Source organism: Pteronotus mesoamericanus, unplaced genomic scaffold, assembly GCF_021234165.1.
Source record: "Pteronotus mesoamericanus isolate MK-2021 breed Mesoamerican mustached bat unplaced genomic scaffold, CSHL_Meso_final contig_94, whole genome shotgun sequence".
In the NCBI taxonomy this organism is placed as follows: domain Eukaryota; kingdom Metazoa; phylum Chordata; class Mammalia; order Chiroptera; family Mormoopidae; genus Pteronotus; species Pteronotus mesoamericanus.
In genome coordinates this window covers 2,684,162-2,704,688 of record NW_026555285.1, presented here as the reverse complement: position 1 = coordinate 2,704,688, position 20,527 = coordinate 2,684,162, and the positions used below count along the sequence as shown (strand labels likewise).

The 20,527-nt window shown below is 36.7% G+C and overlaps 1 protein-coding gene across 3 annotated transcripts in view; it reads left to right on the top strand.

Moving 5' to 3' along the window:
* SETDB2 (SET domain bifurcated histone lysine methyltransferase 2) overlaps positions 1-17,752 on the top strand; it is a 111,591-nt gene extending 93,839 nt beyond the window's left edge. For 2 of the 3 annotated variants that reach the window (XM_054586330.1, XM_054586328.1), the window contains 8 exons: positions 1,257-1,387; positions 9,898-9,941; positions 10,131-10,202; positions 11,934-12,001; positions 12,946-13,012; positions 13,693-13,824; positions 14,878-14,949; positions 17,178-17,752. In XM_054586330.1, coding sequence (XP_054442305.1) covers positions 1,257-1,387; positions 9,898-9,941; positions 10,131-10,202; positions 11,934-12,001; positions 12,946-13,012; positions 13,693-13,824; positions 14,878-14,949; positions 17,178-17,332 — 741 coding nt within the window. In that variant the 3' untranslated portion in view covers positions 17,333-17,752. The remainder of the gene's footprint in view (positions 1-1,256; positions 1,388-9,897; positions 9,942-10,130; positions 10,203-11,933; positions 12,002-12,945; positions 13,013-13,692; positions 13,825-14,877; positions 14,950-17,177) is intronic. The other variant, XM_054586329.1, reaches the window with a different exon arrangement.
* The last annotated feature ends 2,775 nt before the right edge of the window (positions 17,753-20,527 follow it).

Here is a 20,527-nt window from a genome sequence, read left to right as displayed (position 1 = left end):
TCTCTGATTTGCTACTTCTCATTTTTCCGTGGATTAGCAGTCTTAACCCTCTATCAGATATGCAGCAAACATTTTTCTTTCAGTCTTTTCCTTTATATTTTAATGGTATCTCTCACCATAAAAATGGAAGTTTAAAATTTTTTATATGTATAGTCAGATCTGCCTGTCTTTTTCTTTGTGGCTTTTGGGTTTCCTGCCCTGCTTAGAAAGTCTTCCTCGCCTCAATGTCATTCTTTTTTTCTTTCTCCTCTATTTTCTAATTTTTAAAGTTTTGTTTTTTAAAATACAGTTTTAGCTTTAATCCACACAGAATTTGTTGGGGAATATATTATGAGGTAGGGACCTAACTTTTTTTTCCTGCAGATATGGCCAGATGACCCCCACAATTAAATGATTGTTTTTTGTGCCCTGATTTAAAATTCTATCTATTAGCATAATATAATTTCTCACTCATATTTCAATTTTCTGTTTATACGGCTGCTTGAGTTGACCTTTGGATATTGGGTGAGCTATCTCCTGTTTCGTAAGATGGCTTCATTGTGCTTTCACTTCATGCAGCCAGAGTATGATGTAAATCAGCCTTGGTCATTGCTCAGATTCCCCTAAACCAGTTAGATTCCTGTGGCCACATAGTGTTCTCCCAGCCATTTCTATACCACCTCCATATGTAAAATATCAGATCAATAAACTAAAATAGAAAGCAAGAGGGCAAATAAATTGAACTAAGTAAAAGCTTATTACTCGGGGTATTGTTTTTTTTTTTCCTTTAATTTAAAGTTTTGAGCCATACTACATAGATTCTAGAGAAGTTTCACCCTATTTCATGTTGTTCTCAGTCATAACTCTGTAAAACAGGCATTGTTTAAGAATCCAAGTCTAGGAGAAAGGAAGTGTGTGGCTAGAGATCGCACAGCTCTTAGTGGAGCTGCCCTAGCCACAGACTCACTGTCTGCTACAGACCCCTATGCCTACATACAGCTGGACAATTTTTCCAACCCTGCTTTTTGAAAATCTCTTTTTAAAAGAGAAAGAGATTAGTTTTTTTAAACAAAAAGGATTTTCTGCTTTTAATCAAATCATTAAAAAAACAGTCCGTGCCAAGCATTCTAGTTTGCTAAGTGACCAAATGTAATATTGTACCTGAGGATGTTAGGGCTGCTGACTTAAAAATAACATTTAATGGCATTTTTAACTTTAAATTTTAAGAAAGATTATGAAAAACAGGAGCTTACTCAGTAAAATTTATTCTTTTGTAGAAATGCACATTTTGTGGTAAAAAAGGAGCTACCGTGGGATGTGATGAAAAAGCCTGTGCCAAGAATTACCACTTTTTCTGTGCCAAGAATGACCACGCAGTTCTACACACAGGATCTGAAGGAATTTATAAGTATTTAATAAAACAGTTTTAAAGACACATTTGGGGGACTTGAATAAGGACTGGTTAGACTAAGGGAAGGAGATTTTTAAATTAATTTTATGCAAGTTGTTTCCAAGCAAGAACTTGGTTTGGGGGTCCTCAGTTGGGAACCTGACTTCACAACACCTTCTCTATGTATCATAGGAAGAAAATAAGTAGGGTTGGTTTTGGTTTTGGTTGTACCCTTCCTGTATCCTTTCCTAGTAGAAAGCGTTGGTTGTCATAGTGGCATCAGTGACCTACCTAATAAGTAGTCATGAGACTAGGAGCCAGTTCACATTGGCTCTTTTCCACATACAGGAAAGGAGCCTTAAACTTCTTAGCCACAGGTCCATTATTTATCCATCTTGTCTGCTAAATGAATGTCTTTTTCTCACCATTGTCATTACTATCTTACCTATAAATAGCTTCTAAAAATAATAAATGATATAGCAAATACAGTAATCAATCTTTTAGTCCTTGAAAAAACTTGTGTTGCTTTTGACTTTTAAATGTTGTTTGATGTCGTCAATCACTCTTTAGTTAATTTTGACCCAATAAGGCATATTTCAAGTCCAATAGAGTTATATTTGTTTTATTTAGTAAGAAACTTGAGCTTCCTTCTGATGAAAGATTTCAGTTCAATTAAATTACTATACAATTTAGTAAAGAAAAAGTAAGCCAGTTGTTAACTGAATTGGTTCAGGTCATGCTAAGTTAACTCATGTAAACAAAGTCTAAAACATGTCATATAAAGTTGAGGAAGAAAATTGTTTCTTAAAAACAGTTTTGACCTGTTTAAAATTATGAAATGGATAAAACAGAGAACAACTAAAGTTGAAGAGCCAGGCAGACACTTCTTATTTCTTTAGGGCCTATCTATGATTCTGATTGACATTTTAAGTTCCAGTGAAATATTTACATATTCAATCACAATATGCCAAATAATAGGATGAGTTACATGAAAGCATTATTTTTTAATATGATTTTTGTAAGATCTATTACTTTCCTAAATGATATTTTAAAATCCCATATGGAAGCTAGATGTTTTCTTTCCTATGGACACATATCTCCAATTTTATCAAAGTGTTTCAGCACTATTTTACTTTACTAATTTAGCTAATAGACACTTTATGCCAAGAATACTTCCATGTACTTTATAAATGTTAATTTATTTAATCTTCATAACACCCTTGTAAGGTAAAAACTGAGGAAACTGAGGCCCTGAAAGAGTTAGTAATTTGTACCCAGGCCACACAGCTTCAGGGCTCTAGATTCCTTGCTCTTCGCCACCATATCCTCTTGAAGTGTAGGGGCCATGTGTACAAAAATAATATGGGCTTGCCTACCATTCAAAGAAGTTTGTTAAGTAATTTTAAATCTGACTTTGAGCAAGTTCCATGGTATTTCGTTGCTTAAGACTAGAAAGGTAATATGTAAATATGTTAATTTTGTATTGTATTTCTTTTTATATTTGATTTCCTGAGAAACTCATGGCTTGTAATATTCTGTTTCACTTTTTTATTGAAGTATAATTGACATACATTATATTTCAGGTGTATAACAATGATTTGACATTTGTATGTATTGCAAAGTGATCAACATTCTAAGTCCACTTATTATGTCACCGTAAAAACTTACACAATTTTTTTCTCCTGATGTGAAATTTTATGATTTACTTTCTTAGTGACTTTCAAATTTGCAATACAATATTATTGACTACAGTCACCATGCTGTACATTACACCCCCATGAGTTATTTATTTTATAACTGGAAGTTTGTACCTCTTATCCTCTTCACCTATTTCACCCACATCCCATTTCACCCACACCCTAACCCCCTCCCTTCTGGCAAATATGAATACTTTGTTCTCTATATCTATGAGATTGGTTTTGTTTTGTTTAATCTTTTTTTTTTTTTTTTAGATTCCACATATAAGTGCCATATACATTGCCTTTTTCTGTCTGCTTATTTCACTTAGCATAATGGCCTCAAGGCCCATCTATGTTACTGAGAATGGCAAGATTCCATTTTTTTTTTTTTTGTGGTTGAGTAGGATTCCAGTGTGTGCATGTGCATGCTGCACATCAACCACATTTCTTTACCCACTAAGTGAGTACTTAGGTAGTTTTCATATCTTGGCTATTATAAATAACGCTGTACATAGGGGTGCATGTATTTTTTGAATTAGTGTTTTTGCTTTTTTTGGATAAGTACCCAGAAATAAGATTATATGGTAGTTCTATTTATAATTTTTTGAGGAACATCCATGCTGTTGTCTATAATGTCTGCACTCATTTACTTTCCCACCAACAGTGCACAAGGGTTCTTCACATCTTCACCAACATTTGTTGTTTTTCTTTTTGATAATAGCCATCCTAATACCTGTGAGGTGATATTTCAGTTTGACTTTGATTTACATTTCCCTGATGATTAGTGATGTTAAGTATCTTTTCATGGGCCTGTTGGTGATCTATATGTCGTCTTTAGAAAAATGTTTATTCACAGTTTGCCCATTTTTAAATCAAATGGTTTGCTTTTTGTTATTGAATTGTATGAGTTCTTTATATATTTTGGATATTAACCCCCATCATGGTTTGCAAATATCTTCTCCCATTTAATAGGTTGCCTTTTCATTTTGTTGATGGTTTCCTTCACTATGCAAAAGTTTTTTAGTTCGGTGTAGATCATTTGTTTATTTTTGATTTTGTTGTTCTTGCCTTTGGAGTTAGAGCCATAAAAACATCCCTAAGACTGATGACAGGGAGCTTACAACCTATTTGTGTTCTCGGAGTTTTATGGTTTCAGGACTTACATTGAAGTCTTTAATCCATTTTGGGTTCATTTTTATGGTGTATGGTAGTTCCACTCTTTTGCACGTGACTGTTCTGTTTTCCAAACACCATTTATTGAAGAGACTGTCCTTTCTCCTGTATATCATTGCCTCTTTTGTCATAAATTAATTGACCATATAGGCTTGGGTTTATCTCTGGGTTTTCCATTTCGCTCCATTGATCTGTGTTTTTATCTAGTACCATGCTGTTTTGATTACTATAGCTTTATAATATAGTTTGATAGCAGGGAGTTTGATGCCTCCAGCCTTGTTCTTTTTTTCTCAAGATTGCTTTGGCTATTTGGGATCTTTTGTGATTGTATAAAAATTTTTAAATTATTTGTTTCTGTAAAAAATACCATTGTTTGCTTCTCTACTAAATTCATGTATTAGTCGTAACAGTTTTTTCACTGTGGAATCTATAAAATTATGTCATCCACTAATAATGACTGTTTTACTTCTTCATTTCCAATTGGGATGCCTTTTCTTTCTTTTTCCTGCCTAATTGCTCTGGCTAGGACTTTCAATACTATGTTGAATAAAAGTAGCCAGAATGGGCATCTTTATCTTGTTCCTGATCTTGAAGGAAAAGCTTTCTACTTTTTTCTGTTGTGTATGATGTTAGCTGTAGGCTTCTCATGTATAGCCTTTATTATGTTGAGGTCTTTTCTGTCTGTACCCACTTTGTTGAGAGTTTTTATCATAAATGGATGTTGAATTTTATCAAATGCCTTTCTGCATCTATTGAGAAGATCATGTGGTTTTTATCTTTCATTTGTGTGTATTACATTTAATGATTTGCAGATACTGTACCAACCTTGCATTCCTGGAATAAATCCCACTTGATTATAGTTTATGACCTTTCTTATATTTTTGTAATATTTTTAACTTTATTTTTGTTGTTGACGCTATTACAGATGTCCCAATTTTTCCCTGCTTTGCCCATCTCCACCCAGCCACTGTCCTCACCTCCTCCTGGCCATCATGACACTGTTGTTTATGTCTATAGGTTATGCATATATGTTCTTCAGCTAATCCCTTCATCTTCTTTATTTTTAAGATTTATTTATTTTTAGAGAGAGGGGAAGGGAGGGAGAAAGAGACAGAGAAACATCAGTGTGTGGTTGCCTCTCACACACCCCCTGCTGGGGACCTGGTCTGCAATCCAGGCATGTGCCCTGACTGGGAGTTGAACCTGTGACCCTTTGGTTCTCAGGCCGGCACTCAGTCTGCTGAGCCACACCAGCCAGGGCTGATCTTTAAACCAGCCCCCCACCCCACTCCCCTCTGACCACTGTCAGTCTGTTCCATGTACCCATGCTTCTGTTTCTGTTTGGGTGATCTTTTTTAATGTATTGCAGGATCCTGTTTGCTAATATTTTGTTCAGGATTTTTGCATCAGTGTTCATCAGGGATATTGACCTATAATTTTCTGGGGGTTTTTTCCTCCCTCGCTCCCTTCCTCCCTCCCTTCCTCCCTTCCCTGGGCTTATGAAAGCATTCCTTTCTCTTCAATTTTTTGGAATTATTTAAGATAGGCATTACATTTTCTTTGAATGTTTGGTAGAATTCACCAGGGAAACCTTCAGTTTCACTTTTATTATTTACTCTTCCAAAGAGCTTGTTTTATTATGCCTTATACGGTGACTGTAAACATCCAATACAAAGATTATTATTAAACAAGAGCTGTAAGATTTAACAAAAGGGAGTCAGATTCCTGCTACATCTTAAAGTTTGAAAAAAATACTGACACACATTAGTGGAACCAGTGCATAGAGATTCAATAAAATAATTATTTTGTCATTGTTTTTATCAAGTATCAGGTGAACTTTCATGCATTTTTAAATTTAAGCATCAAGAATGCCTATCATACATGAGACACTTTGCCAGGTGCAGTGAGTATATAGAGAGGAACAAGACATGGATTAAACCTCAGAGAAGGAAGTTATCACCTGTGGGAGAACCAGAAAGGTTAAAAGTAATAGAAACATGTGACATAATGGGAGCAGGAGGAAATTTACACTAAACCAGCTTGGCCCTGAGTTGATAGTTGGGGGCATAAGGGTTTTTCATATCTCTTCCACATTTATATATGTTTAAAATTTTTCATAATAAAGACATTTAAGTACCAGGAAATGAAAGTGCTCAGAGAAACCAGAATCCAGAGGATGAGATCATTTTGATTGGGAGAAGGAGTCGGGTTGCTGGAGAAACTGCATGGAGGAGATGGGAACTTGTGTGTAGCTGTTACTGTTTCCATTTTACAGATAAGAAAACTGAATCTTCCATAGATGAAATGTCTTGTGCCTATGATAGCCTATCAGAGGAGCAGATAGCCTATCAAAGGAGCAGAGCCAGGGCTCTGATGGCAAATCCAGTGCTCACGAAGGAATGAGCTCTGCATCCCAGGGGTCCTTGTAACTGCCTGGGGGGCTGCATGTCTTACCTAACATCTATAGTCCCTTTTGCCATGTAGGGGACAGGCTCCTATGCTCTGGGGATTAGGAATGTGGACATCTTTGGGAGCCATTGTTCTGCCTGTCACAGAGCAGATTTCAGCTAAAAATTTGGAAGAAATGTTCTAAAAACTAGAGCCATGGATTGCCTCCTAAGCACGTGAGTTTCTCCAGTGTGACCAAGACAATTTTGGACAACCACACATTAAGTGTAGTATTGAAAGGATTCACAGATTAAAAGGAGCTTTATATGAACCTAGCAAAGTGCTTAGATTGTAAGTCTGAAAATGTCTGTTCCTCTATAGGATTGGGTTTTTGTTGTTTTACCATAGTGTTCATCGCATTTCACTTGTCATTTGGATATGTGCCCTGTGTGTCTCATTCCCCTTACTAAGTTATAAGCTCTTTAGAGACCAGGTACCACATCTTACTGCCTTTATTTTTTAATTACGGTTGACATTCAGTGTTATTTTATATTAGTTTCAGGTGTACAGCATAGTGGTTAGACCTTATTATAACTTATGAAGTAATCCCACCTGATAAGTCTAGTATCCACCTGGCACCCTACGTATTTATTACAATAATGTTGACTATATTCCCTGTGCTGTACTTTACATCCCCATGACTATTTTATAACACGAAGTTGTACTTCTTAAGCCTTTCACCTTTTTCATCTATCCCCTCAACCCTCCTCCCATCTGGCAACCATCAGTTTGTTCTATCTCTGAGTTTCTCTTTTGTGTGTTCATTTATTTTATTCTTTAGATTCAGCATATAAATGAAATCATAAGATCTTTGTCTTTCTCTGACTTATTTCACTTGCCATAATGCCCTCTAGGTGCACCCATGTTGTTGCAAATGGTAAAATTTAATTTCTTATGGCTGAGTAATATTCCATTATATATACACCACATCTTTATCCATTCTCCTGGTTGGAGTGTTTAATCCATTTATATTGAAAGTAATTATTGATAGGTATTTAGATATTGCCATTTTATTGTTTTCTAATTGTTTTTGTAATTCTTCTCTGTTCATTTCTTACTCTCTTGCTCTTTTTTGTCTGTTGATGACCTTCTGTAGTGTTGTGCTTGATTCCTCTTTATTTCTTGTATATCTCTTGTAGGTTTTTGGTTTGTGATTACCATGTGCTTCATATATCCCAAGACATGTTTATAACAATCTGTTCTGAGTTGGTGGTTGCTTAAGTTCAAACGCATTTTAAAATCACTACCATTTTTACTCTTCCTCTGCACATTTATGTTCCTGTCATTTTTTCCTTCTTGTGTGTGTGTATCCCCTAATTTACTGTTGTAATTACTATGATCTTCCTACTTTTGCCTTTTATCCTTTGTACTAGCTTTATCATTGATTGATCCAGTGCTTTTATGGTTTGCCTTTGTCAGTGAGAATGTTTTTTGCAACATTCTTAATTCGTATTTTTTATTTCTTCTCATCTTCATCCTCCTCCAATTTGTAATTGGGTGGTGCTCCAGTGGTCTCTGAAGCTGGCCACCAGGTGTGTTGGTGTCAGGGCCTCTTAGGAGGAGCTCTATGGCAGGCCAAGGTCAGCTGCTGCCTGTATTTGGCCCAAAGCCACCTGGTAGGAGTGACAAAATGATCTGCATTTGGTAGCTGCCTGTACTGGCCATGGAGGCATCTGGTGTTGGTTATGCTGTATACCGAGGCCAGCTGCTACTAGCATGAGGCTTGGGGCCACTTAGCAAGAGGTACAGGACAAGCTGAGGCCAATCATTGTTTGTTTGGGGATTATGGACCTTTGAGAAATTTTAGGAAAAGTCCACAGCCCTGGCACTGGTACTCTGGGTTAGGGAGCTCTCACTCCTCAGTCTGCAGCCAAGTTATTCCTCCTGATTCTTAACCGCCACACATGGGTGTGGGACCAGCCCATTTTATGTCTCTGCCCCTACTACCAGATTCAACATGGCTGCTTCTTTGTATCTTTTGTTACAGGACTTCTGTTCTGCTAGACTTCAAGTGATTCTCAAGGGTAGTTATATAACCAGGCAGCCTGGGGTCCAGCCACTTGCCACCTTGTACACACATAACATGAAGATTTATGGGGAAGGAAATAGGTTCTTATTAATAGGATAACCAATTTTAAGGAGCTGGGAGCATTCCTGTTTTGAGCCATCCTGACCCACAAAACACAGAAAACCAGCCACACCCAGGACCATAGTCAGCATCCAAACACCTTGCCCCATCTTATCTGTCCTTTTGGAGTTCCAAGATGGCAGGTACATGAATGGGTCTCCATCCTCAGGTTCACTCTGTCTCTGTGTGCACTTGTGTATTTCGGCATCACCATCGCCTCACAGCAGCTTTCTCTCTCCCAGGGTCTGGGGTGCGCTGCCAGATCACTCCAGTCATGCAAGGAAAGCTCCTGGTGCCTGAGGCTGCCTCCACCCCTGGAGTCAAGAAAATTCCCAGCTCATGCCTCCATATGTTGCCCCCGGCCTCTAGGCACTGCTCACAGGGCAAGCCTAAGGGCTGGCATCCATGGAGGAACAAATGCCAGCATGGGCCTCTGGGACCTGGCTTCTGATCATGTGAGGCATAAGCACTGGGCACTTCCACCTGTGCAAGAGAGCCCCAGGCTTCTGCCTGTGTTCTGTTTTAGAGCCCCCTCCCCAAATCCTATGCAATGTGGGAGTGCCCAGCTTTTCAACCAGTGTAGGCCATGTAGGCCATAATTGGTTTGCCCATGGTGGGGTGCCCGGCCCTTAGCTCATGCAGGCCACTGTGCAGCCTGTGTCACGAGCTGCATTGATTGTTACCGTAGCCCCAGGGTGTGGGATGGCTGTCACAAGGTTTCAGTTAGGATTTTAATGTGCCATCTTGGGGCATCCTTCCACCCTTACCCCTGCCTTCTCAGGGGGAAGGCAGCCTCTGTGTCAGATCAGGGTTTCTTCCCATTCCCTGCTTTCTCCATTGGTTTGGTCAAACCCATGTGTTAAAAGTTGTTCTTTAGTTGTAAATTTGATGTTGTCGTGGGAGTAGGCCAGCACTGCGTTTACCATTTACCCACACTGCCATCTTGACCAGAAGTCTAAAAAAGCATATTTTAAACAAATACTTAGGGCAACATCATCATGAAAAATAATTTAATTCCTTTTGAAATTACAAGAAAATGGACATATTTGAAAAGTGGAAGTAAAAATATTTAATCATTCTTTAAAATTGCATGTTTTCAGAGTATTTTGCCAACAACACGCTCCATCGAGAGAAACTCAATCTGGTAAGTCTGTAAAATTTAATATTGTGGGCTTAAAGAAAGGTAAACATTAGGTAAGACATAAAATAGCCTGATTTACTAGCCTCACTGAATTAAAATACAAATTTCTGATTCAAAATTTTATATATAAAATTTTCAGTGTCTTTGCACAATGTGTAATATAATTTACTAACATTATTATTTGTGAACTAGATCTGCTCTCAGTAAAGCCATTACCTGGTGTCTTCCATCCTCACTACAATCAGAAGATGACACCAAGACAAGGTAAAAAGCTGTGCCATTTGGGATTCTCTTCTAAAAAATGTATCAGAATTTTAGTTTTTTAATCCTCACCCAAGGATATGCTTTCTACTAATTTTTGAGAGAGGAAGGGGGAAGAGAGAACTATCGATCAGTTGCCTTCCATATATTCCCCAATTGTGGCTTGAACCCTTAATCTAGGTATGTGCCTTACTAGGAATTGAACCTGCAGCACCTTGGTGTACGGGATGATGCTCCAGCTGAGCCACCTTTCCAGGGTGAATACCAGCATTTTTAGTAGATAAAATTGATAAAGTACTGCATGGTCCCTAAATAAAAGTGCCCTAAGAATGCATGGTTAGAATTTCAGTACTAAATTGGGAACCTGACTAATTGGAATTGTGGGATGTACGTTCATTTACGAATGGTTTCCATGTTCTCTGAAACAGCAGTGTCTTACCAGCAATAGATCTGGAATGCTCCTTGTGGGCTGGAGCATCTCTTTGGAAAAGGCTCAATTATGTGTCATGCCAACTGCATTTTGTGGTGGTAAACACCACTCCCAAACATTTTTCCGTTACCTTTCTGTTTTTTAAATAGTTTGACGTTTTGGGGAAAAATAATAATAAATCCTAAATTTATGTTCTTTTAAACTATGTGTTGTGAGTAGGAATGTGGTATGCCTCATATGTAGTAAGCATTGGCGACAGTTTAGGTCCCAATGAGAGTGGACTGGGGACATACATTACCCTCCTTAGGAATAATTTGGTATGTATAAAATAAGCTATTCAGACTAAGTGCCATTCCAATGCAATACTCTTTTTAAAATTTTGATTCTGGCTGAAAACATTGTCCTTTTATTACGAAATACTATGAAAAATACTGTTGTCAGTTGGTGTTCATTGACAAGGAAAGATAGCATAACGTATTAGTTTTAAAAAGCAGATTGTAACACTAGTGAATTCTCTCCCCCAAAGGATTTTTTCTTAATTCTTCCAAAAATTTTCTGTGTATACAAACATACCTATTACTATACTTTGCATTTTTCACTTAATATATCCTAGAGATCCTTCCATATCAGCACGAGTGGATCTACCTCACTCTTAAAAGGCTGCATAGTAATCTATTTTGTATATTATTCATTCACATAGCTGAACCAAAACTAAACTAGTCTCTGCATGATGGACATTTCCAGTATTTTTTCTATCACATTTAATACTATAGTAGCATTTTTCTCCATTCAACTTTGTGCCTTAATGCAACTATTAGGAAAACTTCCTGTAAGTAATTTGCTGGATCAAAGAGTAGAAACAATGAAACTTATCCAGAGGCTGTACCAGCAGTACATAATTATTCAAATACTTGCAAATGTTTTATATTAAGCACCTTAATCTTTGTCAATCTAATAGGTAAAAAAATTTTCTTACTTTGCATATCTTATGAGTGAAATTAAGTGTATTCCCCTTTTGATCAATTATACTTGTTTTCCTGCCACCCAATGTTTGTTTATCTATTCAATGAACCTCTCCCCAGAGGTCCCATTTTTCTACTCCAGTGTCTTTTTCGGTATTGATTTATGAGATCATTTTATGTTTTTAAAATTGGCCTTACATCATATGTGTTGCAACATTTAGTCTAAGTTTGCCATATCTTTTGACTTTGTAATAACTTTTGGCATATGAGAGTTTTATATGTTATGTAGTCAAGCATCAGTCTTTTCCTTTATGTATTCGGGTTTGTACATGATATTTTCAGCTAATTTTTCAGGAGTAAAAAGAAAAAGAGGAAAGAAGAAAAATCTCTCAACAAGCATTCCTGTACAGGTACTTCGACTTAATTTTATTATTGCTTTAAGTTTCTCCTATCAACATCCTCATTTTTTAAAAACAAATTTTATTTTTATAAAAATATTTTTAGAGAGAGGGGGAGGGAGGGAGGGAGAGAAACATCAATGTGTGGTTGCCTCTTGTGCACCCCCTACTGGGGACATGGCCCACAACCCAGCCATATGCTCTGACTGGGAATCGAACCAGCAACCCTTTGGTTTGCAGGCCGGAATTCAATCTACTGAGCCACACCAGCTGGGACAACATCTTCATTTTAACCGTTCTGAACTTCAAGTGAAATGATAGAATCATAATGAAATGAATATTTAAAAGAAGGTGTGTATTAGATATCCAAGCACATAATTCAGGAGATGACAGTCCCTGAATTATGTACTTGGGATTATAGGAGCTATATTGGGATTATTGTGTTACAGGAGCTATAAGAGTCCCATAGCTCCTATAACACATCCCCTGGTACCAAATTAGAAGAATCTGAGCACACAGGGTACTTATGGTCTTAAAATGGGCAGAGGTACAGTTGAGTACCCTTACCTAACCAAGTACTTCCCCACTGCATGACCCATACTTGACCTAATTTATAACTCACAATTTTCTGGATTACTACTATATGTAAAGCATATGAAAATGTTTTGGGGATTTCAAGCAGTTCTTTACACATCAGCTCACATAAGTTAAATTAATAGGAACCAACAACCTTCACCTGCTGTTTATACAAAAGGTGCTTGTCACAACTCTTGATTTTGTTATACAAAACAAAAATACATTTGATGTTTACATCTACAAATGAATATGGGACATGATTTTCACCATAGGTATATCATTGAATTATATACAACAAAAGATTGGTTTTCATTTTATGCAATATTAAATGCCAGCAGTAAAATCTGTGTAAAATAATCTTGGTTTTTCTCTCCTTCTAGTTACCTGAACCAGTGACATTAAATAAGTCCATAAAACAAATGAAAGAAGAGGATGGCAGACACACAGGTTTGCTACAAGTTTTGTCTGTAACAAATATGACCTACAGTACTTACAAGAGATGGTCCATATATTACAAAGTTGGTATCCTGCTCTATTCTTGAAGACCTGTAATAACTAATCAGAAGAGTAAAAAGTTTTGTCGTAACTACCCACTTTATCATAACCCCAGCAGAGCAAGCTAACTTAGGTTGGGACGGTTCATTCCTCTTCACTATTAATAAAGGGTACATTTTTTGTTACAGAAGCAAGGGTTGCCTGAGCTCAGAATATGGTGATGTGCTACCCCCTCAAACTGTTGATTCCCCACTTCCCAGGTAGCTAGAACCAGTAACTGTAGCTTTCTATTCTTTAAGCAGATAGACGTTCCAAAACAACACAGTAACTGTCACTGAAAAAATGACAGAGGCTATCTCTAAGATTTGAAGCTAAATTTTAGAAAATTATCTTGATTCATATAAGTATTCTAAACAGTTTTCCACATTTTTGTAACATTTCATTCATTGTGTCAGCTAGAAAAAAAATGAGGTAGGATGAAATTACAATAGAAAAGCTGAAGGTACTGTATATATTACCTTGACTAATTTTGCTCACCTGCCTCTAGGCAAGGTCTGAAGAAGTGGCCATAAAGTGATTTATGATAGCTTCCCTAATACTGTTTTCTTCTATAATGTTCTTCTTATTCTTAGATGCAACTGTGAAAGCTGTTTTCCTTAAGAAATGTAAGGATGCAGGACTTCTTAATGATTTATTTGAAGAAATATTAGACAAACTTCATTTGATTCAGGAAAGACTTATGGATGAAACTACTTCAGAATCAGGTACTAAAACAAAAAATTCCTACAGAGACTTCTCACAGACCTACATGTAAAATAAAACAAAATCAAACACATGTACACATTTTCTGAGATATTTTTTTCTTTTCCTCCTTGATCCCATTCTTTAATAAAATCCACTGTTCCAGATCTTTTGTCTTTTATAAATCAACAGAATGTGGGTAATTCACAAACTCATTTTGTAAAAAGTACCCTAATGCCCTGAAGGTTTTCATGTATTTTCCAGAGGTGCATAGCTGAGAGTAACCAGCAAAAGATGAGCACTTCAGAACCAGATTCAGTCACAAACCATCCCCAACTCCCACTCCTACAGCTAGGCACACTTGTTGCTAAAATCTGCAAATGATGTTATGTTAGCTTTGATTCGACCAAATTCCGTTCCTTAATAAACCAAGTGCCTTTATGGTATGTTCAAGTTTAGAGTACAAAAGGAATTACAATGTTCTGATTGATGTTTGGCTTAGTTAAATGTGACCTTTCTTTAGGACCTCTTTGGGAAGCTCAAGTTCCATTCATACATACAGTTATATAGCCACTTAGCTTTCTTAAGATCTACTTTCTGAGCTTAAAACCTTTACTATAAATATAGCTTATTTTACAAGGAGCTTGACAGTCTATTATTGTAGGCAATAATATAAATTAATGATTATTTGAAAGGGATTATTTTCTATAGTACAAAACCAAAAAATGAAGTTAAGAGCAAACATTTCCCAAAGCTCATTCATTGCATTCTTGTTTATTCTTTTGTCTAGAGAGACCAAGCACTTCTCAAACTTGAGCATGCCCCTCAGAAACACCTGGAGGGCTTGTTAAATCACAGATAGCTGGGCCTCATCCCTGGAGGTTCCGATTCAGTAAAGGTGACAAGAATTTGCATTTCTAACAAGTTCCCAGGTGAGGCTGCTGCTGCTGCAGTCTTAACACTATAGTTCTACAGTAGATAACTGCTCTTTTTACTTCTCCTCTTTGGGGGGTTATTTTGTGAGGTGTTTCTGCGTATAATTTAAATTGAAACTGAAAATGTTTTTCTCCCTCCAGACTATGAAGAAATTGGGACTTCACTTTTTGACTGTAGATTGTTTGAAGACACATTTGTAAATTTTCAAGCAGGTATATGAGTTATAATCAAGCAGCAAAGTACATATTTATCATATATATTGAAATAATAGTGTTCAGGTGATAAAATCATATTTCAGTGGACACACTGTTTTATTAAATGAAACTCTCACTACAAAACAGTAATGACCTCTCACACACACACACACACACACACACACACACACACGTAAATACACAAGAGGCATACATGGCACACAGAAAAACTGCACCCAAATGGAAACAATATTTATCTGTAGGTAGCTGGATTATAATGATTTCTTTTGTCTTGAGTGCTTTGTTGTATTTTCCACATTTCCTTTTTCAAAAATATTTAATTGGCTAACTGGGGTCTTTTTAAAAAAATTTTATTTATTTACTTTTAGAGAGAGGGGAAGGGAGGGAGAAAGAGAGGGACAGAAACATCAATGTGCAAGAGACACACTGATTGGTTGCTTTTCACAAGCCCCCAACTCAGGACCTCGCCTGCAACCCAGGCATCTGCCCTGACTGGGAATCGAACCAGTAATCTTTCAGTTTGCAGGCCAGTGCTCAGTCCACTGAGCCACACCATCCAGGGCCACATTTTCTAACACACATGTAATACTTTGTGTAGAAACAACAAAAATTGATTGCAAAATGGCAGAATATTTGGGCCATGTTCAGGAATCAGCAGGAACAGGTGAAAAGTCTTTTGGCCTCTGCCGTCAGGCAACCACAGTGTGACAAATCAAGCTGCCACTTGTCTTCCTCTCACTTGGTATGATACATACATATTTCAATTCTCCCCACATTAATCTGCAAATGCAATGGGGGTGGGGGTTGTGGCTGATTGACTCTAAAGCTTATCAGAAAAAAAAAAAAGCACTAGCCAAGAAACTTGAAAAAGAAGAAAACCTGGTGGAAGCAGTGACCTGTCTATAAAGTACCAACCATTTATTGAGTAGGCTCTTTGTCATTGTTTAAGATGCCTTCAAAACAGGCTAAATTTTCACTTTGTGAATCTGCTCTGACTTCTCCATTAAGGTATTGCCACACACAGCTGGGCAGCATATGCACTGCACATCCCAGTGGGAATGGGGGTCATATTCACACAATTTTTGGCAAATGGCTTCCCTAAAGTTGCACAAATAACAGTGACCTACATTCCTCTTCCATGAGGTACTTGTCTTTCTAGCAAATGGTATTAGGGCAGTAGGTTCTCTCTGTGGAGAAAATATTAGCTCATGCATGTCCCTGTCTCAATATACATAAGTTTTCCTCATTTTTATTTTGATATCACACGTTTCTATTTGAATTTTGTATTACATTTATAATCAGAAAAAAACTTTTTAACTTACCAAAAATACTGTATCTTTTAACAGTGTCTAGAGAATGTCTGCATCCTGTGAATGGGAATATCCATGTATTTTTAAAAGCAGCCTTTAAAATCTTTTTCTAAAAAGCTTTATTTTGTAGGGGACTTTAATCTGTGGTTATTTTTCTTTCATATAAAAGTTACATTTTTGGAACATGTCACTACTTGGGTGGCTGACTGGGAGTATACAGGTTACGGTGTAGTATCTGTAGGGTGGGACACGAGGAGGAGACACCATTTGTAATCTCATGAGAACCAACTTAAAAGGCTTAACTGTTGACACCCCAACTGACAAAGACTTTTGCTTAATTTAACCTTTCTAATGTTCCTGAAAGTTAACTACAGGTATACAGGTGTTCTAAGATTAAGTATGAATTAATATTCTTCAGTTTTGAGGTTTTAAAAAAATGACATTTCCACTAAGTTACCACCTTAAAAGTTCTATTAATAAATAAAAGCTTTTATGTAAATTAAAAATTGGATACATTTTTATGAAAGATTTGCCCTTTGATATTCTAACCACATGCTCTCTCCAGTCATCTCTCAACAAAAAGATTTAGTTTATCATGAAGGTTAAACAGTCACTGCTTTCCAGTTTTCAAAGATAGACAAAAGGTACTTTTTCTACTATAAATGTACAAAATCTTAAAATATTTACTGACCAGCTTTATGTGCAATAAAATACTAGAATTCTATCCTGAATTACAACAGGAAGGAAAGACATACATAAAAGGACCAGTTACTCTTCACAAGACCATAGATTCTTTTCATTTGGGGCACAGCACTGTTGTACTATGCTCTTGCAAAATGAAAGGGGAATAAAAATCGTACCTTATTTATAAAACTACTAAATAACCTTAAATCATTTTATTTCTTCTTATCATAGCATTAGAGAATAAAATTCATCAATTTGAAGAAAAACGGCAGCAGATGAAGGAAGAGATTAAGCTACTTCAGGACTTAAAACAAACCTTGTGCTCTGTTCAAGAAAATAGAGACCTTAGGTCAAGTTCTACTTCAATATCTTCTCTATCTTCTTAAGAATTATCATTTCCCAAGCGAGGAATTGGGCACAGTTGCAAGCAGGCTGAAAACTGGAGACCAGGCATGTGAAAGTCACACATCTCTAGAACAAAGCCTCTCATGTCTCTCTGGTCTGCAAACATCAGTCCTCACTAGCTCTTACCTGTTTATGCCTACCTAACTGGGTCCTTCTTACTATCTCACTTCTCCTACCTCTGACAAAATGTTTCTCAGACTCTACTTGAGTGAATTGGATCCCATGTCTCCCACACTCCTCCCATACACTGCCTCCTACCACTCTCCTGCTCCAGTGATCTAAATTGATTCCAGTTAACACACCATGTACTCCAGGGCCTTTTGCAATCCTGCTGTGAAATCTTAACTGCTCTTTAGCCTTTCTCCGACTGCTCCTTCTGCAGATCTCATTATACCAGCTCTCCCACTTACTCATTCCATTTTTAGAGTACTTTCCCTTCATATCACTTCCTAGTGTTACTCACTGTATCATACATCACATTAATAGAGAATAAGCTCTCTGAGGGCAGGAACTCACTATTACTGTGTGCTCGCTATTCTGTGTTTGCTCACTATTAAATTCCTAGCACCCAGCATGCTCAATAAATGTTTGTTGAATAAATGCATAAACTATTTTTATCTTTTGAGACTATTTCCAGCCCATGTCTCTTAGTTATAATAAATTTGAATATTTTATTTGTACCAAATTTACCTGTCTTGTCACAAAGTCTTTTTTTTTTTTAAATTTCTTCTCAGCTACAGTCACCACATGAGCATACATCATCCTCAAAATAAAACACTGAAATTTAAAACTGGGTTCTGAATAAGAACATCAGTGAGAATATGCAAGAATGGAAAAAAAAACAGTAGTTAAGATTTTTCTTAACCTTACAATAAACAATTCAGACTTTTACACCCCACCATATCTGACCCCTGAAAACCTCACATTCACATTTCTAATTTTTTAATATAGTAATCTGATTTGCAATAATGCTACATTTGTTAAAAAGGATTTACTTTATTAGAGAAGGGAAAGGAGGGAGAAAAAGGGAGAGAAACATCAATGTGTGGTTGCATCTCGTGCGCCCCCTACTGGGGACCTGGCCTGCAACCCAGGCATATGCCCTACACTGGGAATCGAATTGGCAACCCTTTGGTTCACAGGCTGGTGCTCAATCCACTAAACCACACCAGCTAGGGTGCAATAATACTACATTTCATTCATAATGAATTTGATCTGTCTCAGCTGGCACATAATAAGTACTCAAAGTACCTGTTGAAAGAAGAATATGATGTAGGCAAAATAACATGTCCATTCCTGTTATGTCCACGCTAGTCCAAGTCATTCCTACCTGAGGGACAGAATCTAAATTGGTGGTTTTCAAATTTGCACATCAGAATCACCTGGGCAACTTAAAAAATTATAAAAGCCAAAACTCCATCCCAGATGCGCTGAATTAAGATTTCCCCTGGTCTAGATAACTGTAACTCAACTTCCTCCCCAGACATTATATCCTATAGCAAAGCTTATCTGAGTAATAGTTTTGACATCATGATCTTTATTTTAAAGAAAACCTTTGTCCCTCTACTTTACTTTGAAATTTAATCTGTCATTCACAGGAAATAATTGCACTCATAAAGTAGGCAAATATCACACAAACTGTTAAAACAGTTCTTTGTACTTTACTACTGAAAAACTTTTATCAAATTATTTAATCTACTTGTGCCTAATCCTGCCTACTTTATGGTACAAAATGTGGGCATGAGAAAGTGTATATGCAGCACAGGGCACCATGGGAAATAAATGTTCTCTCACACACCCTCCCCTTTCCAATATTTCCATTTAATAGACCCTGGCTCTTGTCCAACCTAATCAAACAAACTTGCTTAGGTTAAGCCCTAGAAGGCTCATTAGCCCCCACCTGTAAGCCTTTGCTTGTGCCACTTAACTGTTGTTTTGGAAATGAGCTAAAAGGACACTATGTTTTCCTCCACACAGCACAAACATCTTCAGATATGCTTCTTATATTCTATTACATTTTCTCTCACTATCATGAAGAGCTGTTTTCAAATACATTATTATGTTAATTCCTAATAATTTATACATCTTTGAGGACAGGGACTATGTCTTTCTCTTCATTTGTAAGTATCCCAAAGAATCCAGATACATTTTTCTGCTGTGACAGTTCAACTGTACTATCTTTCAGCAGGAATAAATCAAAGGATCAATAGGGGTGAGTGTAGTTGAGAAACAGTTGACACATTCATGGTAGTACCTGTTGTTAGCCTGATACCTGCTAGGACTCAGTACTGATTTTTTAGTAACTGTTGCAAAATACACACAAAAATTTACCAAATTAACCATGTTTATGTGCAGTTGTATAGCATTAAGGAAATTCACATTATTTTTACAATCACCACCTCCATCCACAGAACTCTTCATCTTGCAAAACTTAAACTCTGTACCCATTAAACATTAACTCCCCATTTTCTCCTCCCTGAAGTCCCTAGCAACCACAACGATAATTTCTAACTCTGAATTTGACTACTATAGGTACCTCATATTAAGTGGAATCATACAGTCTTTGTCCTTTTGTGACTGGCTTTTTTAACTTAGCATCATGTCATCAAGGTTCATCCAAGTTGTAGCATGTATCAGAATTTCCTTCCTTCTTATGGCTGCATATGGGGGAGCGAGGGGACAACCAAATGCTGGTTTTGACAGATTACTTGATTTATTAGTATGTCATTCTAAACATTGCATAAATACAACCTATACATTAGGGTATCAAACATTGTTCCAGTAAGAAGTTTAAGAGTACATTTAGGGCTACTTTAGAAAATATGAATACTTTGGCTTTCATTAGTACAGCAAATGAAAAAAACAATTCAAAGAATAGTTTTTATCTCCTCTAACAACAAAACCAAGTAGAAAAATAAGTGTATCTAAAGGGAAAAAAAAGACAGTCAAGTAATTTTGAAATACTTAATACTTGTTCTCTTCACTACATATACACTCATAAAATGACTCAGTAATGAGAGAAGTGGTTCTTCACCTATATTAGGAACTCAGTAAATATTTATTGAATGAATGAACTATGTATGGAAATAGACCTAGTACTTTAATTTGTGCTTTTTACAAATTTCTTGTTTCAAGTAAGAGCAACAGTAAACATACTGAAGTTTGTGTTTTGTCCA